General features: G+C 43.7%; 1 protein-coding gene across 1 annotated transcript in view; it reads left to right on the forward strand.

Annotated features, from left to right (window-relative positions):
• ITGB5 (integrin subunit beta 5) overlaps positions 1-26028 on the forward strand; it is a 106952-nt gene that overhangs the window by 15877 nt on the left and 65047 nt on the right. Inside the window, exons 3-5 of the mRNA XM_037525407.2 lie at positions 1744-1948; positions 13430-13679; positions 21322-21490. Coding sequence (XP_037381304.1) covers positions 1744-1948; positions 13430-13679; positions 21322-21490 — 624 coding nt within the window. The remainder of the gene's footprint in view (positions 1-1743; positions 1949-13429; positions 13680-21321; positions 21491-26028) is intronic.

Raw genomic sequence — 26028 nt, forward strand, 5'->3', positions numbered from 1 at the left:
ATTATTTAAAAAAAAAAGATGTATTATCTACAGTATATTAAAAATGTTTGCAAATCAAAAAAAAAAAAAAATGGCAAAGTCGGCCTCCTTGGTGGCACAGGGATTAAAGTCTCAGCTGTCGCCAGCCACTGCAGCATGAGTTCGATTCCTGGCCAGGGAGCTAACCCACATGGTGCAGCAGAACTCTCCTGTTTTGCCCGATGCCCTCCTCAGCAGCATATTTCAGGAGATCTGCCTGTTCTGCTCCCTGCTCTGTCTCTGGTGAATCCTCTCACCCCCTGCACCTCTGGCTTACACCCAGGTTCTTGTATGCATAAATAAATAAATCTTTAAAAAAAAAAAATACCTGCAAAGTCTTCTGCACTTTTGGTCTTGAGTCTTATGAGGACACTAAGGACCATGACTAGTCTTAAGGGGCCCTAGACCATGATGAAGGGTGAGTCCTTTTGAGTGTTAGTGCCTTTGTCAGCTGTTTGGTTTCTAACACAGCAGGCAGTGGAAACTTACCTCATCTGGGGCTTTCTAGCAAAGTGTCACCAAGGGAAGAGAAAGGGACCAGTTTCCTAACTCCTCTACCCCTTATGGAGATTGTCTAGTCCAGTGCTGGTGTCCAGGCAGCTGGAGGAGGTGATCTTGTTTTCTGCATGTAGCAGGGTTTGCATTGTCACATGATTATTCTAGCTTAAAAACTCCCTCAGTAGAAAATGACCAACACTTACAGGCACCATATTTTATAACAAAGCATATTATTTCATTTTTAAATTTATGGCCCAAATTCTTTGTCCATACACTAGGTTGGGTCATCCCAATGCCCAACCTCTTAAATCTAATTTAAAAAAAGAAATAATTTTCTTATTATTCAAACAACAAAAATGATTATAAGAGAAATATCATTTAGTTCCTCTATCCTGACATCTCAGCTATCTGCTTTTAAACTCTTGAATCCTAATGAAGGTATAATTCTGTTGTCTGGGTATTTTGTTTTTTTCTTAGCTTAAATGTTTTCAAATTTCTGCTTAGCCTTCATAGTTATTAGTATTGGCTCTGTCATCTGTTGGGGTGATATACTATATTTTCCCTATGATTTAGGATTTAGGTTTACAAGTTTATAAGATGCTAGTATAAATAATACTGCAGTGTATTCTTTTCTTGTGAAAAATCCCTAGGACTGGCCCTCCAGGTCAGAGGGCACAATGTTCATTCTCACATAGTTCTCCAGAGGTGTGACTGGCCAATGCCTGCAAAGTGAACAGCTCAGAAGTTGACTCCTAATTGCCTGCGTGATGACTGCTCACCACTTACATAGCATTGAAATAAATGTTTACTTATTTAACTTTTGACCATTTGAGTTAATTTCTTTTGTGAATCACCTGGACAGGCACATTTGTGTTTTTAAGGAGCATTTTTATCATTAAAATAACAATGAAAAACAAAAACAAAATGAAATTCATGGCACAAAAGGGTGTGTTTGATATAAAATTTCACAGGATCTCCAAAAATAAAATAAAAATAACAGTGAACCCAGAGAGTCATATGATGCATTTCTAGTTTACAAAATGCTTGTATATCTTGCACTGCAAATCATATGATGAGGCATTGGGATAGAGATGGTCATTTTTCTCTTCCAGACAATGAAAGTGTGATGTAGAGGGTGCACTGTCAAGCAGGTAGTAGTGTGTCTACCTTCCTGCATGCTCTGCAAGCACACCCTGACCATATTCTGCTCTCTTTCTCTGCTTCTAGGACTTCGGCAGCCTGCGGTCAGTCACCTCCCGATGTGACTTGAGGGCAAACCTGGTCAAACACGGCTGCAGTGGAGAGTTTGAGAGCCCGGTCAGCAGCACCCAGGTCCTGCGGAGCCTGCCTCTCAGCAGCAAGGGCTCTGGCTCCGCAGGCTCGGACGTCATCCAGATGACCCCACAGAAGGTTGCTGTGACCTTGCGGCCTGGTGAGTGCCCTTACAGTGGGACAAGTTCATAGTGGGTAAAGGACCCCTAACCGCCATTCCACTTCCTGTCTCTGAATTTACAGCTCTAATGCCTCATATAAGTGGGCAGTATTTGTTTTTTTGACTGACTTATTTTGCTCAACATGGTATCTTCAAGGTGGGTCCATGTTGCGACATGAATAGGATTTCTTTCTTTTCTAAGATTGAATAATAACTGAATTTACCATATTTTGTTTACTCATCCATCCATTGATACACACCTGGGTGGTTTTCACTATAGAGGAGAAAAGCTTTTCTCTTCTCTCTCCTAGGTTTTTTTTTTTCCTTTCTCCTAATAATTTAATTGACATAAGTCAGATTAATAGGAGCAAAAAACAAATTTAATTTTGTGTGCATGGAGGCCCCATACACATGGGATCTACAGAATGACCAAAGAATCCATTTATATACCTTTTATTTATTTATTTATTTTTATTTATTTATTTTTTAAAAGATTTATTTATTCATTTATACAAGTACAAGCACTGGGTACAGTCAGAAGCGCGGGAGGGTGAGAGAATTCAGCAGAGCGGAGAGCAGAACAGGCAGACTAAAGAAGAAATACACTGCTGAGGGGAGCAGGGGCGGCAGGAGAGGTCTGCGTGCCATGTGGGACCCTCACTGGTGACCGGGGATAGAACCGGCGCTGCAGAGGCTGCGGGCAGCTTTGCAGCCCAGTGCTCAACCGCTGTGCCACTGGGGAGTCCTATATACCTTTTAGACAAAGAAAGAATATGAAGAAAAGACAAGACCAAGAAGCTTTAGGCTTTCCTACTAATTAGCAAGGAACTGAGCAGAGCTTGTTTACACAACTCTGGTGACTCTGGTGTTGTCTCTCTACTTTCTGGTACCGGGAGGACACCTTGACAGAGGAAATTTACCTCCTGCTTTCAGGTCAGAGTGTCCTCATGTTGGCCACTTCCCATGTACCTTTAGTTCAGAATAATCACCCTACTGAAATGCTATGTTTGGGGTTAGCCTGCCCCAAGCCTCATCACTACCTTTGGTTATGGTGATTATTATTATGGGAGGGTACTGGTAGGTTTCCTCCCTAGTTAATGCAACTTTCACAGAGAAAGTGCTGCTTCCACAAAAAAAGGTTTTTTCCCTGTCAGCAAATTCCATTCCAGGCAGTGGCATTCTGTAAGGATAAACTTTTAAAGTAGAAAGATTTTGTCTTGGGGCCTCCCTGGTGGCCCAGGGGTTAAAGACACAGTGCTATTAAGCTGACGCCAGCCACTGCAGCAGTTGATTCCAGCCCAGGCTGGCCAGGGAGCAACCCACTTGTGCAGCGGACCTCTCCTGCCTCGGCCGCTGCTCCCCTCAGCAGTGTGTTTCAGTAGATCTGCCTGTTCTGCTCACCACTCTCTCTGGTGAATCCTCTCACCAAACCCCCTCACCTCTGGTCTGCACCCCAGTTCTTGTATGCATGAATAAATCAATCTTTTAAAAAAAAAGGTTTTGTGATCCTAGAGCCACTGCAAACTCTAGAGTTGATTGTAATATAATAGATTTTGTACTACTATTACTAATACTACTGTGTACTAAATACTCGACCTACCCTCAAATAGCTAATACCATTTTGTATACAAGAAAGTAATCTGTTCAAGGTCTCCAAGTTTGGGGTGGTGAATCTGATTTAATCCTTGGTCTTTGTGAATGCAAAACTCATGATTGTTTCTAGCTCACAATGCTTGCTTATTATCTAATTTCTTTGTAGCAGAATCCTTATGGTGCTATGGGGGATATACATTTGGCTAAATTAGGAAGGTATCACTTGTTGGGAGGAGGCAGTTTTTCCTCAAATTCCATTGATTTTTAGTCTTTTCTTCTATCCCATTATTCAGGAAGCCTTTGGAAAACCCTTCTGGATGGTTTATTTCTGGATGGTTTATTTAGATTTTGGGGCAGCTGGGTGTTATGGAGAGATTTCAGGTCTGCTTGGCTGTTCTAGTTTCTAGTTCTGCCCCTGCCCCTAGCTCCGAGGCCTGATTAGTCACCCCATTCACTGTCTTTGTCACCTTTGCTCCTCACAGCTATGTTTAGAGGCTAAAAGGAGAACTTTTATGTATAATTATACTTAAAAACATTAAAATTATTATTTTCAAAGAGTAAAGGCCAAAGGTGCATGTTCTGGAGTCAGCCAGACCTGAGTCTGAATGGGGATTCTCAGTGTCTCAGAAATAGATGTAGCCCAGAGCTGCACTCAGAAGCTCTCGATCGCACTTATTGCCGTTGCTAGGAAGAGCTTGGGGTGCTATACCTAATAAATGTTTTATTTGCCTATTGGATTGTCTTGGAAATAAGAAGCAAAAGAAGGGGGCAAGTAGATCCTGCTGATTAGGGAAACACAAAGTACCGGATGGCTCAGGGATTAAGCTGGGGTTAGTTGGAGTTACTATTTTTACAAGTCATCTCACTGTCAGCAGCGCTGAGTTTTGTTTTTTTTTTGTCTGGGGAGATGCCAAGTTGAGAGAGAAAAGGAAGGGAACCCTTACAAGGCTGAGTGTGCATGGGTAGAAAAAAGCCGACTGATTCTTTTTGAGGGCAAATATTCAGTGACGTCCCCTTCTTGCGTGCAGGCAGGCTCACGGGAAATGGCTTTGACCAGAAGGGGATGAGGATCAGATACTGGAGCACAGCGGTAGTGCAGGTGGTACAGGGGTTGGCATAGTCGCAAATTCTAGGAGTTAGCACATGGAGAACTATAAGAACTGTTTTCAAATAATGGGAATGACATGTCATTCTTTTCAGCATAATAACAGTGTAACAAACATCCTGAAAATCCTTGAAAAATCATCCGCTTTTATAAAATATTGTTTTTGATAAATCCTCTGTCTTTATTCATGTATGAATAAATTGTTCATATCCTAATAATGTACTTATAATTGCATGCTGTTTTCAATTAATAACCTTTGACAGAAAGGACCAAATTTCGTATCTCCAAAATTGCTTAGTTTCAGGTTTATCATTGAGAGAAGTCTTTGACTTAAGTTTTTGGAATGCTTCATCTGGAGTTACTCTGAGAGTTGGCGTTCTCGCTGAGAAATATCCTTCATGATGGATAATCCTTCTTCTTTAGGGTTGATTGAGTTTAGGAAAGAAATGGAGATTACACAAAACCAATTATGTCAGGTTTTTTTTTTAATTTAGATATAAAAGACATACAGTGTTATATTAATTTCAGGTTTATGACATAATGACTTGATGTTTATATATAATGTGAAATTATTTCCATGGTGTACAATATATCCCAGGGCTTATTTATTTTATAACTGAAAATTTGTATGTTTAAGCCCATTTACCCGTTTCTCTCTCTCTCTCTCTCTCTCTCATTCTCTTACACACATACTCCTCCTAAAGTTTACAGTTTTAATGCCAATTTTAAAATCAGATTTAAAGTGTGACTATGAGGCCGATAAGACTTGTTTTGCTTGACTTATCAACTGACTTTTAAAACATCTTTCAAAGAGAAGAGATAGAGAATTGATTTGAGTGAAATTAGCTTCCTTGGGCAAAGTTCTCTTGGCACTAAATTTCCGTACAATATTTATTTATGCAATAAAGTCCAATATATGCTCAAGAAAAAAAGAAATCAGGCTTATCTGGTACAATCACATCTCCTCCTAAGCATTATTTTTCCTGTAGTGGAAGTAAATAAAGAACGTGAGCCTGTGAGTACACAGGATGTGGGTGCTATGTGTGGGCTGTGGTCCTGTGGAGCATGTGTGATGGAGAGCCCCACTGCCAGGAAGCCAAGGTCAAGATCGGGGACTGGCTGCCACAACACACTCAAGCTGTGAGGATGTTCAGTATTCCACTGATTATGTGTAGATACAGCACAATTCAGTGGGTGAATGTTTGGTCTTTTTCCCTACGGGGCGATTGTGACTGATGCTGCTATAAACATTCACTTTCATGTGTTTGTTTTGCTACTAATGTTCATCTTCAGGTTAGAGATGAGTGCAAGTTGATCTGATGGGAATATGACTTCTTAAAGGTTCAGAACCCCGTGACTGTGTTTCTCAAGTATAGAAACACTTGCCTCTGAGATTTTGGAGAATTTAAAGTTTATAAATAGAATTACAGTCAATACCCCAATTTTTTTTTTATTCAAGTGAAGAAGAGAATGTTAAAGTTAGCAGTAGTTCTAGTTTGTCAAGTGCACATTTACTTCAAAGTAATATCTCCCCCCTGCACCCCACCCAAAAAAAAAAAAAAAACCAACTCAGGGAAAGGGCTTCAGGGAGGTAGTGATTGGTTTTTCCATTATATATTTTTAGAAATACTTTTGTGTCACCTCCCTTGTCTGGCTCCCCCATACCTCATAATACATATTTGTTGAGTGAAATGTAACTCTTTTAGTCAAGGACAAGTCTCAGCATAATCTGAGAGATACTTACAGCGGGCAAAGCTGTTGTTTTAGAATGAAAAGGAAAAGAGAAAAGAACAAGAAAAGAACAAATTGCCTTCCACTTTAAGTAGGATTTTTAAATTTGTTTTTCTTTTTCAAAATTGAGATATAACTCACATGCCATAAAATTCACCGTTGTAAAATGTACAATTTAAATTGGTGGTGGGCCTCCCCTGGTGGCGCAGCGGTTGAGCGCTGGGCTGCGAAGCTGCCCACAGCCTGTGCAGCAACCGGTTCAATCCCCGGCCCCCAGCGAGGGTCCCACATGGCGCGCAGACCTCTCCTGCCGTGCCCTCTGCTCCCCTCAGCAGTGTATTTCGTCAGTCTGCCTGTTCTGTTCCAGCTCTGGCTCTGGTGAATTCTCTCATCCTCCTGCACTTCTGACTGTACCCAGTGCTTGAATAAAATAAATAAATTAAAAAAAAAATTTAAAGCGGCTTGTAGTATATTTGCAAGGTTATGCAATAGTCATCTATTTAGTTCTAGAATATTTTCACATCCCAGAAAGAAGCCCTGTGCTAATTATAGCCACCCCTATCTTCTCTTTCTTTACCACATTTAGCCCCTAACAACCACTAATCTGTTTTCTCTATCTCTATGGTTTTGCTTATTCTGGACCATTCCTATAAATCATATGGTATGTGGTATTTTATGTCTGGCTTCTTTGACTTAGCAAAATATTTTCAAGATTCCTCCCTGTTGTAGCATATATGAGGACTTAATTCCTTTTTATGGTTGAATAATATTCCATTGTTTATGTATACATATACCACATTTAGTTGAATATTTGGTCTTTTCCTACTTTGGGGCAAGTTTGACTAATGCTGCTATTCATCTTCAAGTGTTTGTGTGGACATATGTTTTCAATAATCTTGAGCAGATAGCTAAGCGTGGAATTTCTGGATCATATGGTAATTCTATGTTTAACTTTTTGAGGAACTGCCAAACTTTAAGCAGGACTTTATGTAAACATAAGATCATGTTTTCCATTTTGTTTTTAATCCTGGAAATTGTATATCAGGATAACAGCCTTAAAAAGTACTTAACTGACAGGAGAGTGGCAAAAAAAAATACTTAACAAAGGACATAAGACCTTTAAGAAAGGATGTAAACTTTAGAATAAAGTTTATTGAAATGGTAAAAAGCTAGAGATAGTTATGAAACGCTGGGTCAATTAGAAAAAGGTTTATTTAATTCATTATTTGCCTTAATCCCTTAGCCTCTCAAAATATAGTTGGTAGCTTATTTTTATGTTAAACTTTTTATTTTGAAATAATTTTAGATTCACAAAAAGTTGCAAAAATACTAGTATGCTTCTTAGTTTTCCTCAATGATAACATCTTATGTAACCAGAGTATTTTCTCAAAGCCAGGAAATTGACATTGATCCTACACTATTAACTAAACTACAGGGGATGGATTTGATATGGGTGTCCTGCCAGCCTCTATCTGTCCTTTTCTCCCTTCTCCCTCTTTGTACTTTACTAAGAAAAACTTGATGATGGGTTGATACACAGGGGATTTGCTGCCAACATTCATATGTTGAAATCCCAGTGTGATAGTTGTTAGGAAGTGGGGCCTTTGAGAGGTGACTAGGTCAGGAGGATGGAAACTTTATGAATGGGATAAGTACTATTAAAAAAAAAAAAAAAGGCCCGGGGTGTGCCCTGTCCTTTCTGCCATGTGAGGACACAGCAAGAAGCCATAGTCTGCAACCTGAGAAAGAGACCTCACCAGAATTTGACCACAATGGCACCCTGATCTTGGACTTCAGCCTTCATAGCAGTGAGAAATGAATTTCTGTTGTTTCTTAGTGACCCTGTCTATGGGACTGGTTACAGTGGCCCAAAAGGAGCAAGCCACTTGTTTTTAAGGAAACTATGGATGCCAAGTCCTACTGCCTGGGGGCAGACACTGGAGGGGAATGCTGTCTTTAGATGCTTCATTTTGTGGTTCCATCTGTTGAGAGGCAGCACTCTAAGGTGGAGAATGGGGCCCAGAGGCTTTGTCCTCAACAGTGAGTCAATTCCTTTGTTCTAGGTCTGATTGAATTCTGGGATTCTAATTACCTTCTGCTGCACTGAGCAAAAGGGCAGGTGAGAGTCTTGTAAGGTGGCCCTGTCCAGCTGCAGTGGACAGGGCACTAGAGCCCTATCACAACAGTGATAAAGCTGATCTTTATGTTTCTCTTCTTTTTAATTTTAATTTAATTTTTATTTTTTTAAGATTATTTATTTATACAAGCACTGGGTACAGTCAGAAGCATGGGAGGATGAGAGAATTCACCAGAGCCAGAGCGGGGAGCAGAACAGGCAGACTGATGAAATACACTGCTGAGAGGAGCAGCGGGCGGCAGGAGAGGTCTGTCATGCCATGTGGGATTCTCGCTGGCGGCTGGGGATAGAACTGGCACTGCAGAGGCTGTGGGCAGCTTCGCAGCCCAGCGCACAACCACTGCGCCACAAGGGAGGCCCCGCTCTTCTTTTTTAAACATTTCTAGCACAGGAAGGTAATTCTGGGGATTCAAAAACTGCTTGCATCCCTATGGGGGTGACAAGTCTTTGTCAAAAGTACCATTTTAACATTTGAACAAAAATCAGTCTTCAGAAAATTCTTGAAACTTTTGTTGGAATTCCTACCTTCACTCTCCGAGAGTGTTTGTCATTGGATATATGTCCCCAAGGAAGTAATTTTTCATTTTATATTCCAGAGAGGGCAGAGAAAAGAAAGCTTTACAAAATTGTGTCAGGTAGAATGCTAGTTGATGCTTGATTCCAGTTGGAGAAGCTACATACACCTAGATGCCCAACAGTGGCAGGAATTCAGTGCGAAAGAGTCAGAACTGAGTGCTTTGGAAACAGGAAAAACCAGAAGGACAGGCAAGGGGCTGCTTGCAGGAATAGCTTCATCCTTTTGGGGTGCAGATGTGCTTGTTCGGTCCCATTTCTCTGATCCCATGAGAGAAAGGGTGCACCCACATGGGGAGAGGCACCAGTAGGGGTCTTATGTGAATGGAGAGATGGGATGACAAATCTGAGCATGTGGGCAGGGATGGTGTCACCAGAGTCAGTCATGGGGTAGGGGGGGTGTCCCCAGTGAAGGTGAAGAGGACTTCACACTCTTAACAGTCACGGGAGAAGTGACCACAGGTTTAGTCTCAGGAAGCCCAAAACTGCGTGGCTGGATGTATTGGCAGAGTGTGTCTAAGTGTGTGCAGTTCTGAAAGTGTCCCCAAAGATGAAATGTACCCCGGGCCTTAGGCTCAACACAGGGTACCTTTCACACACAGGGATGTTTTCGCCCTCCTCCTGCTTGCCATGGAGCCTCCCTTGTTAGGGGAGCTGGTGTGCTGCAGTTTAACTCCCACACTGAGAATGGGTCCAAGAATGTCAGTCCCTCCAAAATCTGCTGACAGAACATTCCATTATTGTCAAGCCCCATGGAGAGTTTGTAACATTTAAAGTCAAGCATGATTGAGGTAGCAACAAATCCTCATTCCGAGCATGGAAAATGGGATGAAATACTTATTTTTCATATTGCAGTCTCTTTATGGGTTTTTGTATGACTGCCAGTGTGCGTGTGTGCGTGTGTGTGTGTGTGTGTGTGTGTGTGTGTAGTTTTCTTAGTGATCAGTCTCACAGAATTTGGTGACGAGTTTTCTCAGTTAAGTAAGAATAGACACTGCATTGGCATACGGAGACACCTCTATCATCTTGTTTCCCTCTTTGCCTTCATGTCTGGAAAATTTGGAGTTAATTTAATGCCCGAGGCTGTAAACTCCACACTCAAGTTTCTGGAAGAATTTTCACTCTATTTATCCCCACAGGAAATTGCTTTAATAATTGACTTTTGGGGGAATTGTTACAGAAGTTCTCCTTGTATAGAACATTTGTGTGGTGTTTATTTGCTGTTTCCTTCGGTCCCTGCATGATTAACATTCTTCCCATTTTTCTGATCCTGAAACTGAGCAGCAAGTTTAAAAGTGCCTGAGTGCTCCCGAGTCCTTGGTGACAAAGTGTGAATTCCAGCCCAGCTCTCCCTGACCAAGACCAGTGTCCACTTCGCTCTCATAGGTACTTCCCTCCCATAGGCACCCTGACTCCAAGTCAGTTTCTGGGTCCCCAAGAGCTCATCTGTTAATAACACATAATTTACAAAAAGGTGGAAGTGGGTTCTGAATAAAAGAAGGTGTAACTGGAGACTACAGAGGAAGAGGACAGGTGACAGAATATTCAGAGCCCCTGCAAAGAGGTCACAAGATTGGATAAAGGGGGCGTGATTGCAGGCTCTCTTTGGGGTTTGTGGTCTGTCCTTGCAAATGCCAAGGAGAGGGTCCCCTCCCCCACCTCCTCCTTCTGTTCACCCCTTCCCCCTCTCCCTCCCCCACCGTGATGCAGCATTGGAGCCTGGGAGGGGCCCTTTGCAGGCCCTGCTCTGTCTGCTGATGAGAACCAGAGACAGACATTGCAACAGTCCGGAATTCATTCTGGAAGAAATCTTGAACATTCTTCTATTTGAGTCAGACTCTGATGGTTTTTTAAAATAGGCACATACCAACAGGAAACCCGAACTGCTTCGGTCTTAAGGCTGCCAGGAAAGTACATGCAAAGACAAGTCAGGGGAGGCAGGCTCAGGGCTGTCACTCAAGCTCCAAACAGTAATTGTGTTATAGGACAGGGAGAAGGGCAGCCCAAACCCCGCAAACCTGCCTATTTTACATGGGTTCTGCCATCCGCCGCATCAACACAAAACATAGGAGACTTTAATGGGAAGGAACTTTAATAAAACTAGGAAACAATACAGGTAAGGCAAAGAGTCTAGTTTCTAGTCTAGTTTCTAAATGAAGCATCCAGAGTTACCCGTCCCCTCGTGGGTAAAAGTCCATCCAAATGGGATTGGCCCAGAGCAAGGCCCCAAGGCCTGCCACAAGTCTAAAGCATCTTCCAGTGGGGACCCACAGAAAAGGGTCACAAACAACTGGACAAGCCCGGAAGGAAAAGAGCAAAATCAACATCAAGATAAAAGCTGCCATTGTCACCTCCCCATGGGTCTCACCCACATCTGTGTCACCCCGTCCACGACCAAAAGACAAGCGCAGCTTCTTCACGTGTCTCTAGGCTCCACGCGCCTCCTCCAGGTCTCCTGGCTCCATCCTGCTTCCTTCCTCAGTCTCTTCTCCTGCTTCCCTCTTCCTGCTCAGCTCCACCCTCCCTTGGGTGGGGCAGGGAACCTCCCCCTTTCCTGGGACCACCCTGTTACAATTGTAATAAGCAGACTTCTCTGGTGCTGTGCTGTTTACAGCACACTCTCCTCATGAGTTCATCGATGCTGTGGCGGTGTTTTTATTTCCATTTTATATTTTAGGAAACTGAGGTTGGGATGTGCATCTACTAAAATGGCTTAAATCTTTTGATTGCTTGATTCTTCATGGTCAAGTTAGTGAAAAATGCCTTGTTTGGGTGGACGGAGGGGGCCAGGGAGGGTGGAAGAATGCTTCAGCCAGTGAGTTGTCAGCTGGAGGTGAAAGATTGCATTTTCTTGACCTCTTTTTGGGCAGAGCAGGCGTGGACCCCTTGGGGGTTCCTCTGACCACACAGAGTGAGTCCAGGTTTTGAAAATTCTAAAGAAAAGTTCAAGGATCGCTGTTGGTGCCTCTGAGAGCCTAATAGGCCCAAGGGCAGATAGAATTACCTGACATGAGTTACAGCTTGAAGCTGGCCCTCAGCTATGTGATTTTAGAGATTTGAAGTGATTTGGGGATCTTTATCCTGGCAGGAGCCCTCGGGTCATTGCCCTCTGGTCATTGCCTGGACTTGGGCCTTTTGGTCAACCCTGTGGAGTGAGATTAGAGGCCGCTGCCTCCCACTCACTGGCTTCCCTGTGTTCTTTACCCCTGAATTAATTCCCCTTTTGCTTATCTGTGATTATCTCATCTCTCTTTCTTGTAGCGGATGGCAAGTCCGGTAATGTGTCCTTTTTCTTTCTTTCTTTTTTTTTTCCCCCCCAAAATTTATTTATTTATTTATATAAGCACTGGGTACAGTCAGAAGCGCGGGAGGTTGAGAGAATTCACCAGAGCCAGAGCGGGGAACAGAACAGGCAGACTGACGAAGTACATTGCTGAGGGGAGCAGCGGGCGGCAGGAGAGGTCTGCGCGCCATGTGGGATCCTCCTCCAGTGGCCGGGGAGCAGCCGGGGATCGAACTGGTGCTGCAGAGGCTGTGGGCAGCTTCGCAACCCAGTGCTCAACTGCTGCGCCACCCGGGAGGCCCCCCTTTTTCTTTCTTGTTTCTCCCTTTTTCATGGAGTTAAAGTTTGGATTCAGTCTTCCTATACTTATGCATATAATTTCTGGTGATAGTGAGCCATGTCTATGATGTCCAAAGATGTCAAATATGCTCAAGAACTAAATGCTGCTGCTTGATAAATGAACAGGAAAATAGAAATAGACACACGGAACAAACATAAACATTTGTGTCCTTGGGGGATATTGTAAGAAACTGTCTTTATTTCCCCACTCCCTGTTGCCTTGCATGCTTTCTTCCCCACCTCAGCTCTACTCCCTTTAGTCTGTACCCCCCTCCAGTTAATTGCTCCTCTGTTTTCTGTGGCACACACATCTGATCAGTTTACGCCTTCCCATCTTGAATGGTCCTTTCTCTGAGGTTGGTGTGTGTTATTTGTGGGCTACTCCTGCCCAATTTGTGTCATTGGGCTTGTCTGGCTCACTTTCACTAATCACCCAAGGATTGTTTTCACTGAGAAAACAACACACTAAACGAGACTAGTTCTTAAAGAGTTTCCCTGAAAATACTGAGCCAAGTGTTTGGAAGGAGCCCTAAGAATGTCATCCTCAGCACCCATGTTCCCTCCAGTCCCTCTGCTGCCAAGAAAAATGTCACTTCTGATAGGTACACAGTACCTATCAGTAAAGAAAGTTAGAGGTGGATCAAGTTTGAAAGGAAAATCCATCCCTGCAGACTGGCCATTGTATGACCTCTAATATGCACGACCTCTCTGTTGGCACAGGGGACAAGACTACTTTCCAGCTGCAGGTTCGGCAGGTGGAAGATTACCCTGTGGACCTGTACTACCTGATGGACCTCTCCCTGTCCATGAAGGATGACCTGGACAACATCCGGAACCTGGGCACCAAGCTGGCAGATGAGATGCGGAAGCTCACCAGCAACTTCCGACTGGGGTTTGGGTCTTTTGTAGACAAGAACATCTCTCCTTTCTCCTACACAGCACCGAGATACCAGACCAATCCGTGCATTGGGTAAGTGACCAGCTTGCCTTCTGTTGGGAATTGAAGAGTTAGGGAATGGTGTATTAGGAAAACTTAACCCAAACAAAGAACCAGGGAAGGCATTGTTGAGAGGAGAACCAGCTGAGGTGTTTAATTTGATTAAACTCAGTTCCTGTCCTTCCTGTATGGATGAAGAAAGGCACTGTCATGAGGCTGCCCAAAGACATGGTGATCTCTGCTACTGTTTTCCCATCTGCCTGATTCAGCACTGTTTCCTGCATTAACACATTTTAGAGAAAACTCTCAGGATGTGAGGCACCCAAGGGCTCAAGGAGGGAGCAGGTGGAACAACTTAAATTTGCCCCTTGTTTGGAGTCCCTGAGGGGCTTGGGGCACAAGCCCATTCCAAGTCTATCCCTGTCATTTATGTAAAGATCTGTAACTTACCTTGACAAAACAAAATGAAAATCCTGCATTTTAAATAGATGATTAATTTTCCCATCCATATCAGCACAGATGCTTTCCTGAGTCTCAGTAATAATACCTGTTCCAAAACTACCACACGCCCCACCACTCAGTGGGCAATGCTGGGTTATGCTTCAGTAACAATCCCCAGATCTCAGTGGCTCAACACAAAGTTTATTTCTTGCTTGTATAAAATCTATGAAGGTTGAGCTGCTTTCTTTGGCAGCTCTCCTTCAAGCAGTGACTCAGGGCTCTAGGCTCCTTCTAGCCTGAGATGGTATTTTTGGTATTTGGTCTCCTTGGCTGCCACTGAGGAAAAGAGAGGTGTCCTTAAGCTCCTGAGCCTGCCTGACCCCACAGCCCATCTTGGCAGCCCTAGTAGCTCCCAGTTCTGGGTTGGCCTGGGTGTTTGGATTGAGGTAGTGTTTATGCTGGTGGTGTTTGTTCTGTGTCCTTCCTGATTCCTCTGCACACTCTCCTAGAAGCGATCTTAGATCTTTGCCAGGGACTGGGAACTGACACATGATGGAAAAAACAGTGAGAAAAAAAAATTTTTTTAAAAAGATTTATTTATTTATTTATACAAGCACTGGGTACAGTCAGAAGCGCGGGAGGGTGAAAGAATTCACCAGAGTCAGAGCGGAGAGCAGAACAGGCAGACTGACGAAGTACACTGCTGAGGGGAGCAGCGGGCGGCAGGAGAGGTCTGTGCGCCATGTGAGACCCTCACTTGGCAGCTGGGGATCGAACTGGCACTGCAGAGGCTGCGGGCAGCTTTGCAACCCAGTGCTCAACAGCTGTGCCACCGGGGAGGCCCAGTGAGAAAAAATTTTAACTACAAATGAGACTGTAAGTTCCTTGACCATGAAGAAGCACTGGTTATCATTATCTGCTGGGTTTAGCCTCCTCTGGCCATGGCTGGCAGCCATTATTACTTTGGTCCCATCTCCAAGGCTCTTTGTACCAAATGCCCTGTTGATGGAGTTTTGCCTGTTACTGTAAGCAAGCAGCACTTCAGCCAGAACTTTTTTGATTCATCTGGAGTAGTGATTCTGTTTTTTTTTTTTTTTTCCCACCTCTGCCCTCTGATTGGATCCTATCCCTAGACAGACAGGGTGTGTCTCTCTTTCATTCTTCCGGGGTACATCCACTGGCTGCAAGACACTAGATTGGAAGCTGGCAGAGGATGAAGGTCTGTCTCTGGGCACTTAGCATTTGAATATTCAAGATTATTTCATCCTCTGTGTCCACAGCTCCTTCTTCACGCCCTAAAAGGCAGAACCAATTGCAGACAGTAATAGTCTTGACAGTGACTACAAGGCACACTGAAAAGCTGCTTGTAAGACAGGAAATCCAGGGAAGAATGGGAATTTTGAAGGAAACATCAGGTTTAAGTTATGCAAATCTGCCTTCTCTAAGCTGGATGGTGGCTGAGATTTACCTTCTCCTGTTCAGGCTGGGCCAAGCCCTGAGTCAGTCCCCACTGTTCCCTCGGTAGAAGAGCACAAACTGGGGGTGTCATCTGCTTGTGCCTGCTCCAGCTTGTACACGAGCTTTGTTTGCCTTCCTGAATTTTAATGGGCTGTGAATTAGTTACCAACATTTAAAAAAAAATAGATTTCACTAAGCATAACCAGGATTTCTAGGTTTTCTTGAAAAACTGGGAGGTCTGCTAAAGCTGGGCTTGTAAGTCGGTGTTGTTGGCTGCCACAGGCCCTACCACTCCCTCTGGTCTCACAGCTGCCTGCTTTACTTGTTTGCCTTCCATGCCTGGCTGTGATCCTTATCTCCTCTTTTCCTCCAGCTACTGTGGAGAGGAAAGTCACAGGCTTCTTCTACAGCTCCAGTGATACCTTCGGCTAGGTGTTTTTCTCCTGTGGTGTTGGGCACAGTAGTAGCAGCCCCCACAAAGTTTTGGGGAGGTGGTGGAATCAGGAGGAATGACTTAGCCACTTGTGCAGGACATCTCAGAGAAAAGAAAGTCAGTTTCTTATGGGACTCTCCTGCGATTGTCTTCCCCCTTCTGTTCCAGCTGTCTCTGCCACAGGATCATAATCTTTGATCGCCCCTTCCCATCTTAAAATATACTAGAAATGCCAGAACTGAGGGCTGCCTGCCACAAGAAGGAAAAAAGACATAGAGCAAGTTGATAGATAAAGGAAAGGTTAAATTGCTATTCTGAGTGATAGGCGGAGCTTCAGTGCTGAGTCACATGGTATCCACTGATAACAGCACTTGAAGGACTCATCTGGCATATTATTTTGTCTCTGAATACTTTTTTTTTAGAGTTATTAGGCTGTTGCAAAAATACGTAGCATGTCTTTCCTCTGTGGAATGTGAAAAGAAGCAAAGGGCAGAAAGATGGTTTCCATGGACTGGTGGGAGTGGGGATGGGCAGGTGTTGGTCACAGAGTACACACTTCCCGTTACAAGATGAAGAAATTCTGGGAATCCAGTGCATAGCATAGTTTCTGTAGTAATAGTTCTGAATTGTCACTTGAAAGTTGCTAAAAGAGTAAATCTTTTTTTAATTGAGGTAACATTGGTTTGTGATACTGTAGGTATTCTGGGGCCATAGGTGTGACGCCACACCACATCGACCACCAAGGTACTAATGACCCTCCACACAGTTCACTGCCCCCTCTACCCTTTGCTCCCCCACCCACTGCCCCTCTCATAACCTCTGTTGCCAGAATCCAGGGATTTGCTTTTGTTTTGCTTTGTCTGTTCACTTGCTTCATCTCTTTATAGTCACATATGAGTGAAATTACTTGGTATTTGTCTTTCTCCTTTTGATTTATTTCACTGGCATAATCCCTTCATAGTCCTTCCATGTTGCCACACATGGCAAGATTACATATTTTGAATGGCTGAGTAGTATTCCACCATGTATACACTCCACATCTTCTTTATTTTCATCTGCTGCTGACCCCCTAGATGCTTTCCATAACTTGACAATTGTCATTAGCGTTTCAGCAAACATAGAACCTCACATATCTTTTTGAATTCATGTTTTCATTTTCTGTATGTAGATACCTAGCAATGGAATTGCTGCGTGCCAAGGTAGTTCTATTTTCAATTTTTTGAGGATCCTCCAAACTGTTTTCAAAAGGTTGAGAATATAGGTCCTCCCTGGTGGTGCAAGGGGTTAAGCACCGCACTGTGAAGCAATCTGTAGCCTCTGCAGCACAAGTTCAATCCCCAGCTGGCCAGAGAGAACATGGTGAAGCAGACCTTTCCTGTCTCTCCTGCTGCTCCCCTCAGCAGTGTATTTCAGTCTGCCTCTTCTGTTCCCCACTCTGTCTCTAGTGAATCCTCTCACCTCCGCACCTCTGGCCTGTAACCCAGCTCTTGTATGCATAAATAAATCTTTAAAAAAAAGGTTGAGAGTATAAATCTTAAATGTAATCACCATACACACATACAAAATATAAATCATGTAGAAATCTTTATAAATGAGATACTACATTTATATTCTTTTCTTTCCTTTTGTGTATTTATTCCAAGAAGTCACAGTGTCACAGTATCCTTCACCACCTTGAAGGTGTTATTCCATGGTCTTCTGCCATATCTTGTGGCTGATGGGAAATCTGTCATTTTCCTTTTATCTGGTTGATTTTAATATCATCCTCTGCTTTTCCTATTCTATGATGTTTTCACTCCAATGCATCTAGATTGGATTACTTTTATTTACATTGCTCAGGATTTGGTCTGCTTGTTGGATCTGAGAATGTGTCTTTATTTTTGAAAAACCTAGATGTTATCTCTGATTCCTTTCTCTTTTTCTCCGTTTTCTTTCTAACACTACTAGACATGTGTTGGAGTGTCTCCTAATAATTTTTTTCTCCCACAATTCCCGCCTCTTTCTTTTTTCCCCCTTAGATGCATAATTGGAAAATTCCAATTTGCTGAGTTTTCTTCAGTTGTTTAATCCATATATTGAAATTTCATTTTTGAATCTCAGGTACTATATATATTTTTTTTTTTCAGTGACTATATTTTTTTCTGTACTTTTTATTTGGTTCTTTTTCTAACTTTTGTTTTTCATACTATTTTATTCACAACTTCGGACTCCACCCCCCCATGTTTCGTCTCTATTCCTTCCTGTGCTTGAATGTTTTAAATGTCCTCGTTTTGAAGTCCTTCTCATCATTGTTATCTCCGTTTCTTGAATTACACATCCTTCAGTTTGTTGAAATTGCTGACAGCCCTTCATGATGGCTTGCTTTTCATGGGGTCTAACTTTTTCACTAGCTCCCCTTCATCAGAGGTGGTTTTCTATCAGAGGGTCACAGGCCCTGGGGGTGCAGGGCGGTTCTATGTTTGCTGCTGCCAGGATGCTCCAGCTTTCAGTTAGGGATTCTTTCATGGTAAAAGCAGTGAATTCTAACTTGTAGAGGGCTGCAGTTACAATTTTTATGGGTGATTCATCTTGTTCTTGGCCCAGAATGAATCTTCCTTGCTTCTTTCCTAGGTCAGTGGCTGGAGTTTTTCTGGTTTTGATTATGGTGACAGGGCAGCTCTTGGTTGCACTCAGCTTTATGCAGAGAACCCTGTGCCAATACTTGGCCTTGCACAAGCCTGAGGCTCCTCATTGTCCCTATTAGACTTCTGAGCCAAGCCCTGCAGTCCCCTGTTAGCCCTGTCACATTGGGGAGCTCTGTGGCAGGGGTTTCTGCTCGCCTCCTACCTTTCTCTCAAATCCATTCATTTGTTGAATGGTTTCTTCATCATTTCTGGCACCTGAGGTTTTCCTACTAAGTAAACTTCTAGTCCTGGCTACGTGTTAATATCTTTTAAATTATATTTCACCCAGCAGTTCTATATGTTTAGAGTAAGAGGGGAGCTCTTTCCATGTCAGCTCAATTCACAATATTGTCCCAAAGTGTTGGTTGGTTTTCTGAATTTGCCTGTTTCTAGTTTCTTCATATTAGATTCACTTTTTATACACACACATGCTCCCCAGGCTCTTTAAGCATATATATTTTTTCCTTTTTCTTCCTGGCTAGTAATCCTTCATTCACCAATTCCCTAAATGTGACCCTAAACTGCAGCCCTACAGCACATAGGGAGGGGTGTATCCTGGCATAAGACCAGCAAACACCCAGATCTCAGGTGACTCAGGCAATTCTTGGCAGAGTTAAATAGCTATTCACAGGTGACAGTCTAATCTAGTGACTGTGGAGACATTGCACAAGGTCTGTGTGAGAGCTGCTGTCTTCTCACTGAGAAGGAACTCCGGTTTGCTTATAGTCAACTCTCTGCAGTAAAGGCTTCTTTCTGCCAAACATGGTTTCTGGTTCCTGCTTAACAGTAATTGTCTGTAGTAAAAGTGTATCTACTTATTGCTGTTTGCAGGAATGAAAATTGAGATTTAGCTGAGCTTTTCATAGCATCTGTGCTTTATCACTGAACAGCAGTTGTTACTCTTCCTCTCCTCTCTTTCTTCAACCAACCTGATCAACCATGATAATAAACACACAGCTCAAGTCCTAAGTCTTGGGACAGAACCACACAGAAGGGAGCAAGAGAGAGGGGAATGAGAGTTTGTGTATATTTACCTCCTCTTGGACCAGCCACCATTTGCCATATTACTGCAGATGGGACCTCAGCTCTGTCTCATTTTCCAACTAGGAGTGTGATTTCCATCTCATTCTTTATGGCAAATTGAAATGGAATGAAAAGTTTGGGTGGCCTGAGGCACAGATTATAGAAGAGCCTGACCTGTCCCAGCACCAAGTGTGGGTGAAGATTTTGAGCTGGGGCCGGGGAGGGAGAGCACAACAAAGTAAAGACGGGGGGAGACTGTAGCTGCATCCCCTTCCGGAGGGATCTGTGGGTAAAATGGCACAGATAGACTGGGTAGACTGTCAGAGCCAGCTTGTTGCGAGAGACTGGTGGACTGAGCAGTCACTGGGCCCCCCAGGAGAGTGGAATGGCCTCTTAGAAAGCCAAAAATTGCCTTCTTGTGTAGAGGAAGGGAGTCTGTCTGGACCTGCCCCGGTGCGGCCATGTCTTGACAGTTGAGCAGGATCCTCCTAGCAGCTGCCCAGCCTGTTTCCCTTACCACACAGATGCCTTGAATTGGATTATAAAGCCTTCCCTTCGGGCCTCTCTGTTAATTACTGCTTGTTTTCCATCTTGTGTTCTGAAAGTGAGGTTCCCTTAGCCTGCGCAATCTGGTCCAGCCTGCCTTGCCAGCCTCTTTTTAGCTCATCTTGCTCTTAGTCCCTGCACTGTAGCTCCACTGGCTTCTCTCCATGGGGACTCCATGTACCTTCCTGCCACAGGGCTCCTGCACATGCTGTTCTCTTTGACTGTGACACTCTTCCCTCTCCGTTTCATCTAGTGAACTCACTTAAGAGACAAAGTTAAGGCCTCTTTCTATTTCAGTAGCTCTATGTCATGCTGAAACAGCTAGGGTTGTAATTGAACTCTAACTTCCTCCAGCAGTGGGTCATTTGGAATCTCTCCTGCAAAAGATGAGATTGCCCAATATTTCAGGAGGAAAACATGGCATTAATCTTCTGTTGAAATGCAATGCTTCCTTCTTTCTCCACACTTCTAGTTTCCCATTTGAAGGTGGTCACTGTCTAGTTGATTCGTGTTGCATCTAGGGGACCTGATAGTTTATCATTGTGGTATTTATAAGTGAAAAATTCCTGTTCCATTTAGTGCTTGCTCATGTGCCAGCATGTCTGGTGGTCTCTGAGTTGACATGAAGGGTTATGTGATCCCATGTCACCTGACAGCAGCAGAGTTTAAGTGAGAAGCTGGTCTTAGAGTAACCTGCCCACATTGTTTTCACTCCGCATTGCCTCCCTTCCCTCTGTGCTGCCCATGCCACTGCACCTCACGGCTCTCAAGGCATCAGGGCCCTCCGGGGACAGCTTCCTTTGACTGCAGTTGCTCCCCCATTCCCAACCCCTCCCCCCCAACATGTTATCTCTTCTTCCCTTGAGCTATGTCGTTTCATGCACTATCAACCTGGTATGGGCTGTCTTGCCTGCAGGGCTGCGTTTTGGAGAATAGGAACTATGTTATTTCTCTTTGTTTTCCTGCCTTGCCTGTTGCGGGAACAGGTGGTAGGTGCTGTGTAGCTACTTACCAGGGCTGCTCAGGCCACTGCATGGCTGCAGAGTACTTACTTGGTTGTTGAAGATTTTAGATATGATGGGAAATTGACTCTTCTCTTCTTTCTTTCTAGTTACAAGTTATTTCCAAACTGCGTACCCTCCTTTGGATTCCGCCACCTGCTGCCTCTCACAGACAGAGTTGATAGCTTCAACGAGGAAGTTCGGAAACAGAGGGTGTCCCGGAACCGAGATGCCCCTGAGGGGGGCTTTGATGCGGTACTCCAGGCAGCTGTCTGCAAGGTAACTTTCTTTTCTGGTCCTGTCCCTGGACAGGAGGTCAAGAAAGTATCCATGTGGGTGTTGGTACTTCCTGGTGAAGAGGGCAGATTTTGAGCCACCCAACATGGCCCCTGTCCACTCTCACATCAGGGGGTGAGTCAGTGGATTCTCAGGGAACCAGCAGCCTTCAAATCAGCTGGAGCTCAAGAATGGATCGGGGCTGGTGAGTGTCTGTGTGGCAGGGTGTGGCTGTGAGCAGCGAGATACTGTCTTTGCCAAAAGACAGCTGTTCTGTGTTTATATATTGGCTCTTATGCCTCTTTTCAAGGGGGAGCGGAAAGAAAGATCAAGTTATGTGCATAGAAGTTTGTGGAGCTTTCTGGCCCAATTTTGGTCAACCTTAGAGACTGTTCTCTTAGAGAATCCAGCTGAGAGAGAATTGCATGTTATTATTAGTTGCACAGCTATTTCTTTTTCTCTTGCTTTCTCTGTGATATATGAATCAGGGCGAGGACACAAACTTAGGTCAGAAATGAACTCATGCTTTGAGAGGTTCCAATCTCAGGAAAATATATAAATGGAATGTTGTTAATAGCTTATGCTTAAAGTAATTTTCTACTGTTACAACAACCTAACAACTTCAACAACAAAATCACTCTTGAATTTGGTGTTCCAACACATATTTTAAAATTTCCACTACTCTATGGTAGTCCTCATAGAGTGTCTTGAAATTTTGGGGGCTGAGCAACAGGGCAGTGGTCAGGATTCTCACATTTGAGGGAGGGTTGGTGAGGAGGTTGTAACTCAGCTTGGGGGGTACTGCAGATTGGCAGCTGCTTCCATGGTGTCTGACTCAATCAGCCAGTGCTCAGAGTCACAGACCCTTGATGGGATGAAAGGAGAACCACAGTTGTCCTTTTTGACATGAAAAACCAAAATGCAGGCAGAGAGGGGCAAAGGGAAAGAAATGTGTAGAAAGCAGGGCAGTTTGCTGCAGCCAGTCTTCTGTCCCTCTGTGGCTGTGCTGGTGGCCGCTGTGTCCCTGGGTCCGAGAGAGCATCCCACGTGGCTCCCTGCGCAGGGCAGCTGTGGGGCGTCCCCTCCCAGATGCTGGCCAGAACCAGTGTTGTGACTCAGAGTCCCCTGTGTATAGGCCAGGAAAGCCAGATGAAAGAGAACTAGAATGTGTTCAGCTCTGAATCTTCCAGATGCATCACAAAATAGACACCATGGATTTGTTTCAGAAAGAAAACTTTTTTTTTTTTTAATTTTTCTTATAGAATTGTTCATTCTTGTACAATATTTGATTTTTCCCCTCAGGAGTAGTCCCTTTAGTTTTCCCACCACCACATCACCCCTGATCCATCACCATAGTCCTTTTTGCTTTTCCCTCTCCTGTTTTGATCCCTTTCCCTCTCCTGCTGGAAGCCTCAGATCTATGGTTTGCCTGCAAATTTTGCCTTTTTCCTGATCCTTTGTCTGGTTCCCCTATATTCCACCTGTAAATGAAACCATCCGATATTTTTCTTTTTCCTTCTGACTTATTTCACTGAGCATAATCCCTTCTAGCTCTATCCATGTTGCTGCAAATGACACAAGTTTGTCTTTTTTGATTGCTGAGTAGTATTCCATTGTGTTTGTTTATCACATCTCATCCAGTCATCTGTTTTGGGGCATTTACGATATTTCCGTATCTTAGATATTGTAAATCATGCTACAGTAAACATAGGAGTGCAGGTTTCCCAGAAAGAAAACTTTAATATTTATGGCATCCAGACATTAATTGTATTAGGTATCGTCTCTGACTTTCTGCCAGATTCCTCTTCTTGTCAGAGGCAGATAACAGAGAAAGCAGGATCCCGCTGCCCACCTCACCTCCCTATCTTGGGAATTTGTTGAATTTTATTTTTCAGGGCAAGAAACCATCTTTAAGGCCTGGAAGAAAGAACCCAGTGACAGGCCTAGAGTGTCCACTTACATTAATTCTGCTTAAGTAGATTAGTTGTGGGGCCATGCCTGAATACTGGAAGCACAGTGGTCATTGAGAAATTGTTCAATCCACTCAGTCAGGCACAGCACCTTCCATGTAATTACATACCCAATGAAAGTGTTCTTTCCTTTGAAAACTCAGTATTTCAAGACTCAAGCCTTTCAGAAAAGGTGTTAGCAGAATTTTGTGGATGAGAGGCTCTCTGTTGACATGTTCTTACTCTCCACTATAACCTTTGCAATAGGGAGCTTGCTGGGAAGTTAGCAGTTGCTTGGAATTAGACAGTCTGTGCACCACCAGCTTCTCCCTGCACCTTTTCTTCTCCTTCGTAGTGTCAGTTCACATTTGGGCACATAACAACCCACTTCTTTATTTTATTTTTTAAAGATTTAGTTATTTATACAAGAACTGGGGTACAGGCCAGAGGTGTGGGAGGGTAAGAGGATTCACCAGAGACAGAGTGGGGAGCAGAATAGGCAGACGGATTGAAAGCACTGCTGAGGGGAGCAGTGGGCGAGACAGGAGAGGTCTGCTGCGCCATGTGGGTTGCTCCCTGGCTGGCCGGTCATCAAACCAGCACTGCAGAGGGTGTGGACAGCCCCACAGCGCTGTGCTCAACCTGCTGTGCCACTGGGGAGGCCCAGCAACCCACTCCTTTTTCACTTGAAATCACCTATTTACAACGAATGCTATCCTTCCCAGCTCACCACAGCTTTACTTGTAGTAGAGTAGCCAGACATTGGAAACCAATGATGATCCACATTTTAATGGAAACCTCCGTATATTAGGCTTAAATAAGTAGGCTTAAAGAATATTTAAGGACGGGCCTCCCCGGTGGCGCAGCGGTTGAGCGCTGGGTTGCGAAGCTGCCCGCGGCCTCTGCGGCGCCGGCTCGATCCCCGGCTGCTCCCCGGCCACCGGAGGAGGATCCCACATGGCGCGCAGACCTCTCCTGCCACCCGCTGCTCCCCTCAGCAGTGTACTTCAGTCCCTCTGCCTGCTCTGCTCCCCACTCTGGCTCTGGTGAATTCTCTCACCCTCCCGCGCTTCTGACTGTACCCAGTGCATGTATAAACAAAACAAACAAATAAAAATAAATAAATAAATAAAAAAAAAAAAGAATATTTAAGGACTTGATTAATTCTTAAAATAAATTAAGGAGGGAGCGAAAAGTAAGTGATAAAATCATAGACAGTATCATCCCGTTCTACAAATAAAGAAAGGATATAGAAAGGATTGCAAATAAATAGCCCAAGTTGATAACAGTTGTTGTCTCCAGTGTTAAGATTATGTATGGTATTCTTTTTTTCTCTTTGTGTTTTTTAAATTTTATATTTATCTAAATTTCCACTATGTGTGCATGTTGTTGTATGTTTTACTCAAACATACAAAAGCAGAGAGAAACATGAAATCAAGTCCCCATGTTTCTGTTGTCCATGTTTAACCGCTGCCAACTCGTAGCCAATTTGGTTTCTTTTGTATCCACAACCATTTACCCCCCATTATTTGAAGCAAACCACAGATAACATTTGTTTCAATCATATATAGAGTTTTAATAATCTTTAGATTTTAAAACAGATTTTTATTTCTTTGATAGATTTTTAATTTTTTTTTTTTTTAATCCTAAGCATTCCTTACTGGTTCCTGAGGTTGTTGCCTCCTCATGATTTGCCCACATTAAAGCCCCTTCCACTTAATCCTGCAAATCAAATGTGACAGGGGAACAGGCCTGGACTCTGCGGCGAAGATGAGCCTCCGCAGGCCTGGGGCTCATCTGCGGCGAAGATGAGCCTCCGCAGGCCTGGGGCTCATTGGGCCATCCCCTGTCCTCTGGCCCTGCGCCATTGGAGGTGGAGCTGAGAATAGTCTTATCTCATAAAAATCCTATAGTTCTTTGTTTTTTGTTTTTTTTTTTAAAGACTTACGTATTTATACATACAAGAGCTGGGGTACAGGCCAGAGGTGTAGGGGGTGAGAGGATTCACCAGAGACAGAGCGGGGAGCAGAACAGGCAGACTGACTGAAATACACTGCTGAGGGGAACAGAAGGCGAGTCAGAAGAGGTCTGCCTTGCCATGTGGGTAGCTCCCTGGCTGGCCGGGGATGGAACTCGTGGTGCAGAGGTTGCGAACAGCTTCACAGGTTGCATCCTTTTTTTTTTTTTTTTTTATAAATTTTATTTTTATATTCCCCATACAATTGCAACCCCCTTATTTTGACCCCAATCCCTCCCCTCCCCGCCCTCCACCCCCCATAGAGTGTCTCTGGTTCATAGCTGTTTGTTGATTTTGATATTTTCTTTCTTATAGTTATTCATTTTCCTGGTCCCTTATTTAAGTTTTCTAGATTCCTGCTATGAGTGAGACCTTCCAGTATTTTTCTTTTTCTTTCTGGCTTGTTTCAATGAGCATGATCCCTTCCAGCGCCATCCATGTTGCTGCAAATTGCATGTGCTTATCTTTTTTGAATGCTGAGTAATATTCCATGGTATATATGTACCACATCTTCTTGATCCAGTCATCTGTTTTTGGGCATTTGGGCTGTTTCCAAAGCTTAGCTATTGTAAACA

The sequence above is a fragment of the Talpa occidentalis genome, unplaced genomic scaffold (genome assembly GCF_014898055.3).
Source record: "Talpa occidentalis isolate TD23 unplaced genomic scaffold, MPIMG_talOcc4v2.1 talOcc4.4, whole genome shotgun sequence".
In the NCBI taxonomy this organism is placed as follows: Eukaryota; Metazoa; Chordata; class Mammalia; order Eulipotyphla; family Talpidae; genus Talpa; species Talpa occidentalis.